Raw genomic sequence first — 12,252 nt, forward strand, 5'->3', positions numbered from 1 at the left:
GTGTTTGGAATTCTGCTCATACAAAATGTGGCGAGAAAAACCGTTACCATAGAAAAATCGAAAGACGAAGAACAGTTTGTAACGCTCATCGCTGACTTTCGTTCAATTCCCATGATCGGCGTGTGAGGGGAGTTTGTACGGGTTGAGCTGCCACGCTTATTCAAAATACATTGTTACAGAAAGCAAGAGAGATCAAGATTGTCTACAGAAATGTGAGCCTGAAACACGTTTTAATTTCGCCCGTTTGAACACGTACGCTCCCGCGCAACCCTGCGTTTGGCAGGGTTGTGCTTCAGCCCGACAAATCAGCTGTCAAACGCCAAGCGTAAACAAAACTTTTGCCGGTTCATTTCGCGTCTGTATTTTTCTTGTGCTCAACGAAAAAAGAAAAGCTGACTGAAAATCATACTTGCTAGCCGCTCAAAGTTACCTATATCTCCTGATTTATGCTTGGTTGGTTTGTTGAGTTTGCTTTCAATCTTGCTCCTGCTCTATTTTTCTTTTCGAAAATTCGCATTACAAGCCTATTTGGTGCCGGCAATCAGACGGGTTTCCTTGCTGCAGTCCTTTCCGCACGGCTTCAAAATTAATTACTCCAAGTTCCATGGCTCGATGTCGCTATCCGCGATGTCGAAGGTAAGTTTTGGAAGATCCGATTCTTGATTAACTATTTATTTCCTTTTTTATTTGTTTAATATACCGACAATGGGCAGTGTCTGAGACAAAACAAATACAGAGCCTGAGTACTAAGCTGGCAAACCTAGCGAAACTGCGAAACGAACCAAACCCAGGACATTGCGACACTGACGGAAAGACATGTTGTAATCGATAAGAGACAAACATGAGTTATACGTACAGCACATAAGCATTAAAGGATCCTCGTAACGCACATTGATATGCGAAATGCACAAAGAGCGGTTGGCGCGTCAAATGATATCGGCATTATTTCGCGCCCAAAGTCACGGATCTAAGCGAACCAAAACCATGTTTCTGATCAGAGGTGTAAGATTTCGTGCGGGACTGCAGATGCTTAATAACAAACAAACAATGATTTAGTAGTTTGCTACAACCACAAAGGATGGTTAGGCCACGATAGTTCTCTACACATTTCTTGTACGATACGAATCATCCGATATGCCTTCCGTATAGAAGCGAATGTTTAGGACAAAATCGACACAAATGGTCGTGACTGTTACAAATGCTCCTACAGAATATGCAACACGCAGCGCATGACCTTTCGAACGTGATCCGGCTTGGCTGTTTCTAAGAGCGGAGCCGGTTACTGGAATGTCATTAGAAAACCTGTTCCACCTAAAACCGGCTACCTTGCCAACGGAACGAGCTTTCGGCTTCACTATACGTTCTGTCTGACAAACTCTAGCATTCTTTCTGTGCACTGTTAACGAACGACATGGCTAATCAAGACATTCTTCCCGAATCGCAGCCCATCCTCTACTCGTACTGGCGCAGTTCGTGCTCATGGCGTGTCCGGATTGCACTCAACCTTAAGGAAATTCCATACGACATTAAACCGATCAGCCTGATCAAGTCGGGTGGGGAGCAGCACTGCAACGAATACCGAGAGGTAAACCCGATGGAACAAGTGCCCGCCCTTCAAATCGGTAAGTCTGCTTTATTCTTCAGCTAACGATAAAGTCCTCCAGCACATTGTTGATGTCAGCAACGGAGTAATTGAAAAAAAAGGATTGATTGACCAAGACAAGGTGCCAATTCGACCATGGCCACAGCATTATCTTTAGTTAAATAGTGTAGTTTCTGCTGATAACGTATCCTGCAGCTTAAACCATCGTTGTTGTAGTAGATGCTCCATCGCTAAACGTTCCGGTTCCTGTTCGTTCGACCTTCATGCTCGTCCCAACGCTCTGTTTGGCAAGCTGACCCGAACAAATCAGTGCATCACTGTATTCTTCCATATGTTTGAACGCTACCGATTGGTATACTTTTTCAGTACAGTTAGAAATCTCGGTACTCCGCAAATGTCCACAAATCTGTTGCGTCTCGCGTGCCACATCGAGAAAGCCTCCCTTTTCTAGTTGAATGTTGCCTGCGAATGACTCGATATGCTTGGAAGTCTGTTGACTTGAATGACTCCTCCACGCGATCTTGTATAACATGACTTCGTTCATTGCGTTATTCTTTGCCAATTTGACCCATGCGGAAGGTGATGTTTTGATTAAGGATTGGATTTATCTCCAATTAGATTATTCGCTGGGCACCTCTCATTATCGGGGTCAAGGAACATAAAAAAGTGTGGTATTATCTTAACGACAGCGACAATTTGGAATTGCAGAAAGCGCATGTGTAACAAGCGTGCAGCGTTACTGTTGCCAACCAAATGTTGTGACGCAACTTAATAGAACATCCAAATTACTTCCCTAACCGATAACTTGCATTTTCTCCAATTGAAAACTCCAGCTTTATTGCATTTTTGTTATATTTGATTTACATTCTTCCCGTAACACAATCAGTTTCTATCAACGCTTCGATGTAGTTCAGGTCAGCCATTCGATTTTCGTGGGTATGCCCGATGCACGTGAGCAGCCATTGGATCGTAGCGTTTACACTCTCTTCGTAACGGTTCAGCTCCTGCTGCAGAGATGGTTGGTACTGCTCCCACGAATCCTGGTACGATTGCAATTCTTCCGAGAGCTTCCCAATAATGGCTTCAGCGTTGAAAATGTTACTCTGAGCAATGATACGAATTGCCTGGTAGTTGGCCGAGGGAAAGATACGTAAAACGGACGATGCTTGCGGTCGGAAGCGAGTCAACGCGTCGTACTCCAGATCTTGGTTTGCGTATTGGGCGCATTGGTGCAAATCATCGACCCAAATCTCCCGAAGGACTGCGCTCATATTGTGCAAGTAATCGCTGCAAGGCTCACCCAATCTGCCTTCCGCATCCTGCAACAATTGTGTCATGTGGACATCACTTCCACGTACCTCCACCGTTGCTTGAGCCACCTCTGTTAGGATAAGACGGTTGGAGCGGCCGTTCTGATTATTATTGGTCGCCCAACTGGCAACTACCTCTCGAACGACGAACGAACTCAATTGGCTGAGTTCGCTCTGATACTCGGTGAGGTTTAGCGCAGCTGACAATCCTCCGGAGAGCACAACCATGGCAAGAAGCATTGAACCCTGCGCCATGATTTTCTTGGGTCAAGGTTCTTTTCTGCAACTTACACGTCCGTATTTTTGGAATTGCACACTGGTACTGATCATTTAGAACTCCCCAATGATGATTTCCCCAAATTTCCAGTACCATATAGTACCAATATATAATAACCATATAGGGCTGAAGGTTTTATTGAATTTTATTACGATGAAAATCCCGAAACCTTTATTATCACGAAAGCGACATGATAACGATCATTCGCCGTCCGTTGCCGTACAGCCCACAATTAGCACTATGCTTACGGCCTACAAGTAGCAATTGTCGACGAGATAACTCCTGATGTACTCCATATCGTTATCCTGCCAATAGTACGCTTCATCGCGACAACGTTCGAACTGATTGATCGTAACATACGCATCGTCACCGTGTTTGGCTAGCTCTTCTTCCAACAGTTGGCGGTAGCTCTCGCGTAGATTCGTAAAATACTCCCACTCGTCGGCCAGTTCGACGGCTACGGCATCCTGATCCTGCACATTGTTACGCCCAAGCGTGATGACGGTTTGGCTGATAGATCTATAGTTTTCCCTAGAGTACGATCGTTCATACGGCAAGAAACGGTTCAGTGCATCAAACTCCAGATCGGCAAAGGCATAGTATGCACAGTACTGTATATCGACCTCCTGGAACGTCCGGTACAGCTCCCATAGGAATAGCGTATACTCGCGGCATTCTTCGCCGACATCATTATAGTTTAGAATGTACTCGAAGGTTTCACGGCTCACTTGTCGCATTCGTGGTATCATCGTGCCGAACTCAAGCAGCATCTCACGGTTGAACTCGCGTATCAGCTCTCCGTTGAACGCACGTTTCTGCTGCAGCTCGAACTCGACCTCGCTAGCCAGTGCCGAAAAGTTCGCATTGTAGTCGATGAGCAAGGAATCCGCTGTCCTACTTGCGTAGCAGACCACTATAAGTAACGCGCCTACCGATCTCAAGAAACCTGCCATTCTTTTTCGTAAGTGCGTTGCTCGACACTAGTTCTGCCGCGGGCTACTGGCTACTGACGTATGAATTGAAGGCAAACGGGATTCAATATGGACTTTTCATTCGCAATCGCAATCGCTAGGAACGTGTGATACGAAAGTGAAGGTCCCGATAGGAATTGCTCTTATCCGACCGGAATAGGTTGTAAACTACCGATAGAAATGAACTGAAATTGAGACAGGAATTTCCGACTACCTAATCAATAAACCTTATAAACTTCCGAAAAAACGCTAGGGGCTGGTGAGATTATCTGAATTTTTCGATGATCGCATGCGTCACAAAAATGGTTGATTGCAATAAGTCCCCTTGTTGTCACGGCTAGAGACACAGGTGAATGATTTTATAATTACCTTATCGGTAGTTGATTGCCGCTACTTATAATTGTTTCTGCATTTCAATTGCTATTATTTATTATCCCAAAAAAAACACTAATTTGGCCATTGACAGAATATTGTGTATGCTGCTCCCTTTTAGAAAATCATTTCGCAGGAGCTGTCGACGTAACTTAAGACATACTCCACATTCAACTGATGTAAAGTATTCATAGTATCCAGGCAGTCGGATAAGCCCTTTCGTAGCGGGTGATCCGAAGGATAGAATCGGTCCAATTGATCATTGAGGATGTCCTGCAGTGCGTTGTTGTAACTGTTGAACTCATAGTACTCTTGCTCCAAGCGTTCCTCTATGGCGTTGAAATCGGAGACCTCAATGTTCTGTGCCAGCACGGCCGCCACACGATGTGTTAGGTCCGTTATTTCTCGATGCAAAGTATTGGCATAGTTGAAAAATTGTTGAGTCGTCCAGTAGGTAAGCTCTCTCGAGGCATCCGCAGCGCAGGCCTGCAACTCTACTTTGCCAATCGCGGTAAACAATTCAAAAAGCTCCAACACCAGTTGCTCACACAACTGATTGTCGAGATTCGCCAGCTCGATTTTGCTTCTGGTCGTGTTTTGCACGCGCCGAAACTCTATCGCAGCATTGGCTAACTGCTCGATCAGCACGATGTTAAAGTTGAGCGTAGCGTTCGAGTTAGCCGCCCGCTTCAATTGCAACGTATCCTCGGTAATCACTGCGTACTCACTGAACCATTGCTGATACTGCACAAGTATGGGCTTCGTATCTTGTGCGGACACAGATGCTTGGGACCAGATGTAAACGATCGAAATAAAAACCAACGAGCCCTTTTCAATCATGCTGAGAACGAGTGTCCCGTAGGTGTGCCGTTTGGGTGTGACATGAAACTGTTCTACGAAAGGGCGAATAAAGCAGGCTCAGAGGTTTTACAGGAGCCAAATTAAGCCCGAGATAAGTCCAATGATAATCTTCTGTCGTCGGCGACGGACGTCATTTAATTATATCGTTATCACAATCACTTTATAACAAGCATCTAGGCTACGCAAGATCTTTCATCTTTATTTCGTATACGCCGGTAATTTATTTGATAATTTGTGTTATGTTATCATCTTTCAACTTTGCTTGTTCTATCTTGTCTGTAGCATTAATTGTTTAAATAGTCCTTAACGAACCCCGTATCACTCACGTACGCCACGATCAAGCTGTAGAAACGACAATCATAGTAACATTCAGGCATCTCAAATTTACGTATTTACACCAATCTCAGACTACTTGGTAGTGTTGAGTGGGACACAGTTCAATCAAGTACCAATTTATTCTTACTGTTCACATATTTACACGCCAATTTTTCAACCAATCAAATTCCCGCCGTGTGTTTGTGGAATAAAAGTGACTCATTCGCAGTTTGTGTCAACATAGGTGAGCACATAGGCCATATCACGTTCATACCATCGGACAACTGAATCTAAACAGTCAAACAGATTTACACGCATTGGATGTTCAGGCTCGTCGAAGCGGTCTAATTCGGCACTAAGTATAAATTGATAGCTATTGTAGATGTAGCTAAAGTCCTCATAATGCTTCTGCAGCTGTTCGTCTATACGATCCATATCGCTAATCTTGCTGTAGGTACCGAGTACCTCTGCCACCTGCGACGTAAGCTGCGTCAACTCCCGATGAACGTAATTCGCGTACCGGAAAAACCGATCCGTTGTCAATGAAGTCAACTCGGCGAACGCATTACGAGCGCAATATTGCATGTCGAGTGTTCTGAATGTCGTATAGGCACTGCGAATATCATTCACTATTTCCCAGCAACTATCGTCGATATTGGGATCGCCGTTTATGACAGCCGTCGTTGCATCTTTAATCTGCCATAGCTCAAGAGTTGCGTTGCCTAGCACACGTACCAGCCTCACGTTGAACTGCCCGGCCACCTGCGAGTTCGCCGTCCGCTTCATCTGCATCAAACTGTCGCCATCTTTTGCATAGTTACTGAACAGCTCTTGAAAGTAGACGAACGCAGGAAGCGGTTGAACTATGTGCTGGCCTACAACGCACAAAAGGACGAACGTTAAAACTGTTCCTCGGTCCATGCTGACTGCTCAAGGTATGCTTCCTGTGGTGCTTTGCGCACGGTCACTCTTTCTAGTATACTGCAAACCACAACCGTGCCGGATGTTAAAATATTTACCAGACGATGCGAATAACCAGTAACGATAAGGCAGTAGATTATTCGACCAATGTCGGACGTTTATCTGATTTTTTCAATACCCCATTCTCGGATTACATGATAGGAAGTGGATGTGATAAGGTTTGCTAATACAAATGCATAATGTAAGTATGTTCCTGGCATGTGACTGCTCAGCCAACAAAATAACCTTGTTGATTAGATTATTGTGTTTCACCTCCATTTGTTTCAATGATGATTCAAATGGAATAAAAATTATATAAAGTTCAGCTTTCATTGCAGTGCACAGTTTTATTAAACTAAAATGAATGCCAGATTATTCCAAATTGTATGATAGTAGCAGATTTTTAGCACCATTGGCCATGTTGTATTATTTTTTCCAATTTATGTTCAAGTTAAAAAGCATTTTAGAAGTTCATTAATAAAATATTGATTAGGAAAATGGCATGTTATTCAGTAATGTTTCATTGTAAAACTCGTCCAAATGTCAAAGACAATTTTATTCATTTTCATCCAAAGAAGATCACACTTATTTACTCACAGTAAGAAAAAAAAACTTTGGATGATCCTTGCGATATTGGTGTGTCCTTAAGATATTTTTTTCTTGCACTAAATATACACATTTTTTACAAAGATAATCCTAATTGCTCATGCTTCACAGCAAAAGCACTCTTATTCACTGGCAATTTCTATCGATGTAACTAAGCACGTATGTCATGTCACTTTTGTACCAATACACGACGCCATCGAGACAATCGACTAGCTGCACTCGCACCGGGTGTTGTGGGTTGTCGAAGCGTTCCAATTCGGCACTAAGTATAAATTGGTAGCTATTGTAGATGTAGCTAAAGTCCTCATAATGCTTCTGCAGCTGTTCGTCTACACGACCCATTTCGCTAATATTGTTGTAGGTTCCCAGAACCTCAATCACCTGCGAAGTTAGCTGTGTCAACTCCCGGTGAACGTAGTTCGCGTACCGGAAGAACCGATCCGTTGTCCAAGGCGTCAAGTTGTCGATGGTTTCCTGGGCGCAAAACTGCAAGTCCTCCTCGCTGAACCACGTATAGATGATACGTAGATTGTTCACCAGGTCTCGGCAGGCATCGTCAATGCCTATCGCCGAGTCGATGGTAGCTAGCGAAGCGTTTCTAATTTGCCACAGATCGACAGTCGCAGTACCGAGCAGACGCACGAGTTCCACGGTGTAATGCCCGGTCACTTGCGAATTGTTTGCACGCTTCATCTGCATCAAACTGTCACCATCCCGCGCATAGTTACTGAACAGGTCTTGAAAGTAAACGAATGCGGGAAGCGGATGCACTACATGCTGCCCTACCATGCACAGCAAAATGATTGTATAAACTACCCCTCGATACATGCTAAGGCCTGGAGCTGAGTTCCTCTTGTTGGTTGGTGCTTAGTCTACGATCACTGTTGAAAATCTAGTACCGTCTCTGATGCGAGTGGATGTTAAAGTATATACTGAAAAATTCGCCTCGCACGATAAGCCTAAAGATAATTCGATCCCGGCGAAGGCGTTTATCAACTCATTTTCCATTTGATGTAATCTTTGCTTGCCGCAAAGCTTTTGTAACGTTGCTCGCGGTTCCTAGGATTAGACACTTTTTGGCATTTAACTGTGGTCAGTTAATGTAATAACCTTACTGATTAGATATCGAGTATTTTTCTACAACTATACTCATAAGAGCGACATCTGTTACAAAAATGGTGAACTGGAGTTTGATAAAAGCTTAGGATTAAATTGATGTTGATTGAGGTGTTCAATATATAGATCACAATTGAACTTTTTTAAGCTTTTTCGAAAAGTTATGGTGCGGGTGGCAGATCAAAATACTGTTTTGATCAAGAATACAAAAGTCAGCCTATTAGTCAATTTTTTTATTGGAAAAAGGCTGGAACTGAAAATTGGAAATATCTCGCGTATTTCTAGCAACCTAACTACAATTACGTTATGCTAATTCCATTGGGTTCTACTGAATCGCATTCAGATTCGGGCCACTAAACCCCTTTCAATGAGAGTAAGTCCTTGTTCTGTCAAACTCCCTCCGATCACCACGTGCACAGAGTCGATGGCGTTATCGGGCGGTTGGTTTCAGCGCACCTGGCACCAATTAACTGTTGAGTCAAGTTTCCGCAATCCACAAGCGTGTTTGAGGTGAGCTGAGATAAACTTTGCTACTGACCGGGTGTCCCGAAACGGTGTTACCAAATTTTGCTTACCACAATCTAATCTGATGTCCAGCAATCGTTCGATTAGAAGTCTCGATCTGCTCGATGCACCACGCTGGCGAACAAAGTCTGATATAAACCGGAGTGACCGGCAGCTGCGGTCGTTAATTAGTTTAACCTAGTGGTAACGTGCAGTTTTGTTGGGAAACTCTCTTGGAAGCAATGGCCTTGAATCGTACGCTCCTGCTTGCTGTTTCAGTCGCCGTTTTGGTAAGTCGTTGTTAATAGTAAGACGTAAAGCAGACATCCGTAATCGGACACGGTTTCTAGACTGACCGTAACTCAACGTCTTGCGGTTTTATTGGAGAGACAATCTAGTAACGCTTGGCACCATTTATAGGCCACTGCAATTAGTGCGGCGCCAACGAACGTCGTTGTCAAACCGCATAATGGCGAGCTACAGGTAGCTCTCGAAGAGTATCGGGTGCGCTTCGACGATCTTCACAAGGAAAAGGATCAGTTCCTGCAGTTTGCCCGCACAGGTCTATGGGCTTCCTTGCGCCACATGAACGAAGAAGTTCTGGAAGACTTAGGGGAGACGCGCAACACTGCCGAGTTTGGATTCGATGATGTGCGGACTGAGATCAGCTTGGAGATTATCAACGGTTCGAGCAATGAGCAGTGTTTGCTGAACTTGGTGCGGGAAATCATCGATGAAAAGGTGCTGTTGGGAACTGAAATTAGTCGCTGTGCGGCCGGCATAATCACCACCATGGACGCATTGCCCCAGTCGTTCTACGAGTTCCTAGATTTGCTACAGAGACTGTCGAGTTCGATCGCCGAAACGACGCTCTACTCGTTCGTCAGTCAAAACTCGTTGATCGATCCGGAACGACACCTTGCATTCCTGGAGGAAGCCTTCGTTGAAACTGAACGAACGTGGCTCGAGGAAGCTCTTCCTTTGATTCAGTTCGAGCTCGATGCCATGGAGTACAACCGGCCATTGATCGTCGCCGAAAACGCTGCATGTTTACAGGCGATTGCTGCCCAACAGCAAAGCTTCGAGGCAAACATTCGATCGAGAATTCCGTCGTGCGCTTAAGCTACAATAAAATTTATGATCACCGACACACTCAGCAACTGTACAAGAACCAAGAACAAAGTATTAGACGATCAATGTTGAGCTCTATGTTGTCGTAGGTTGTATGACGCAGCAATAAACTTTCCATCACATATCCTAGCACGAGTTGCGTTTCAATATTAATAATATTAAGTTCATTGCTTCAATGTTTATGTTTGAATTTTTCAACAAACTAGAACATTAATTTTTTTATTCAAAATCACATAAAATTTAAGTTGCTCAGAAAATTTTACTTGTTCTGAAGATTTGATGTCTTGTGACATAATGGTGTAGACCAATAATTTATGTACAACGAAATATGGTGTACTGTCTAAGAAATGCATATTTTTGCAGGCGAATGCTGTAATCGAAGTCGAACCAACGAGTATATGTAGGCAATCCGCACAACTTGCGCACATTTTGGCGCATTGCGATCTGCTTTCCAAATTGAAAATTCATTTTGTTGTCTTTTTGTCAGCGCTGAACTGATGTAAAAACATACTTGCATTCAAAAGTACAGTTTCCATTTGTCAAGAAAATAAATGAACAAAGATTCAATTAAATGATCTAGAATGTGTCGTGAAAAATGGTGGCTGTTCTCATGAATTGCCATATGAAAGAGCTAAAAGGTTGGAAACAGTGTCTCAAAATGTTTCTGTAATTTTATACGATTTTCTCAAACGGAATTTGATTACCTCAAAGGACCCGTAGATGGCGAATCGTCATCAGCAGGAAAACAATTTATCGGGTACGTTTAATAATTCTGACCAGAAAGCAGTAAAGTGGCATACAATGGGTAATGTGTGTCCTTCATTGCGTTCTTGGTCCGTCAATCGTATGGTTCCGCATGAGCGGAACCGATATAAGCCAGTCAAGGGAACAGATAAGCGACTTCCTTTTGATATTTTTCATCGATAACGGAACGCCGCGTTTTACCTCCGTCATCGCGCCAATCTGATTAGGGACTGACGAAGCATGACTTTGATAACGTCATTCAATTAGTCCAAGGGGGTGCTAATCGGCTCTGTGAAATTATGAAAATGAAACGAAATGATCGGCTATCAGCAGACGATCAGTAATACGCACAAAGTTAATCTATTAGCTAACAGTTATCGAGTAAACGATCGGCGGCCGGTTGCAACGCTTGCATAACATGTGACGACTTGTTAAACCTTGATGACCGCCTTGATAAATGCCATACTTTTGTACTTATTTTAAGATGTTGTTTATTAAATTTCTGTGACGCTCAATACACACAATCCGGATAGCACAAGGCGGTTTCCTTGCACCGTTGATCGCTCTCGGCCATGACCGTTGGGGCGGCTGTCGTTTTGAGTTGACTTTTCGTCTTAGCAAAGGTTAATCTGTAGCCGCACGCCAACCAGCACCGAGTACAGGCGCGAAACAACGCCATCCAGACAGACACGGTTCTCGGCGACCAACGTTGGTCGGTTCGCTTCCATGTTGTCCAGGTCATCCTGCGCTTCCGGGCGGGCCACATCATCCCAGAACGTCACCTGGTTTGCATAGTTCGTTTCCAGCCAATCGACATGCGATTGCGGATTGTTGAACGAGTCGTGGATGGCGAACGTGTATAATGTGTACTCGGAGGTAGCCTGCGCAAGGCGCTGCAATGTGTTGGTCAGCGTGCGGAACTCGTCACCGAGTCCTTCCTTGATGGCGATCTTGTCCGCCGCACAACTGCTCATCCCAGCCCCCGCTGTGCGACCCTCAGCAATGACGGTGTTGACCAAATTCAGCAGGCACTGTTCATTGGCGTTCGGCTGAATTATGGCATTGGCAATGTCAGTACGAACTTCGCTCAACAGCTCTTCGATTTCGTTTCTCGCCTCGCCCAAGTTAACCAAAGTGGCCTCGTTCAGTCCGTGCATCTCAGCGCGAATAAGGACGCGCGCGAAGCGGAGGAACTCGTCCTTGTCCTCGTGCAACGCGTCAAAGCGCACCCGAAAATCCTCCGTGATTGTGGCCAACTCCTGCATCGATAGCTGCGCCGTAACGCTCTAAGCAACGCAAAGGAAAATCGTGAGTATCTGGACTGTCGGGCTCACTCGCACCGAGAATGATTCTAAACCACAGTAATATTTCTTTTAGGATATGCGTGCAGTCGGCACACAAAACTCACCACGGCGGCAAAGAAGATGCACAATACAACGACCGAGAACGTCTTCATCTTGTCTCAGACTTAGCAAACAGCAC

The 12,252-nt window shown here is 44.4% G+C and overlaps 2 protein-coding genes across 4 annotated transcripts in view; one reads left to right on the top strand and one right to left on the bottom strand.

Moving 5' to 3' along the window:
* Positions 1 to 344: 344 nt before the first annotated feature.
* Positions 345 to 12,252, top strand: part of LOC131210355 (probable maleylacetoacetate isomerase 2) — a 15,281-nt gene continuing 3,373 nt past the window's right edge. Inside the window, exons 1-3 of one of the 3 annotated variants that reach the window (XM_058203589.1) lie at positions 345 to 453; positions 524 to 636; positions 1,445 to 1,622. In XM_058203589.1, coding sequence (XP_058059572.1) covers positions 447 to 453; positions 524 to 636; positions 1,445 to 1,622 — 298 coding nt within the window. In that variant the 5' untranslated portion in view covers positions 345 to 446. Of the gene's footprint in view, positions 637 to 1,402; positions 1,623 to 12,252 lie in introns of those variants that run through there. The other 2 variants (XM_058203591.1, XM_058203590.1) reach the window with 2 other exon arrangements.
* LOC131210356 (uncharacterized) lies at positions 11,385 to 12,226 on the bottom strand. The gene is made up of 2 exons (XM_058203592.1): positions 12,179 to 12,226; positions 11,385 to 12,056 (listed from the first exon to the last, which is right to left on the bottom strand). Exons 1-2 carry the CDS (start codon positions 12,224 to 12,226, stop codon positions 11,385 to 11,387), a joined length of 720 nt encoding a protein of 239 aa, XP_058059575.1.

Source organism: Anopheles bellator, chromosome 2 (genome assembly GCF_943735745.2).
Source record: "Anopheles bellator chromosome 2, idAnoBellAS_SP24_06.2, whole genome shotgun sequence".
NCBI lineage: Eukaryota > Metazoa > Arthropoda > Insecta > Diptera > Culicidae > Anopheles > Anopheles bellator.

What these genes read in the sequence shown, in the direction of transcription:
- LOC131210356 (XM_058203592.1), bottom strand. Translation starts at nt 12,226, where the DNA reads ATGAAGACGTTCTCGGTCGTTGTATTGTGCATCTTCTTTGCCGCCGTG. An exon ending in GCATCTTCTTTGCCGCCGTG is followed by an intron (nt 12,057 to 12,178) that starts GTGAGTTTTGTG and finishes TGCGTTGCTTAG; the next exon opens with AGCGTTACGGCGCAGCTATC.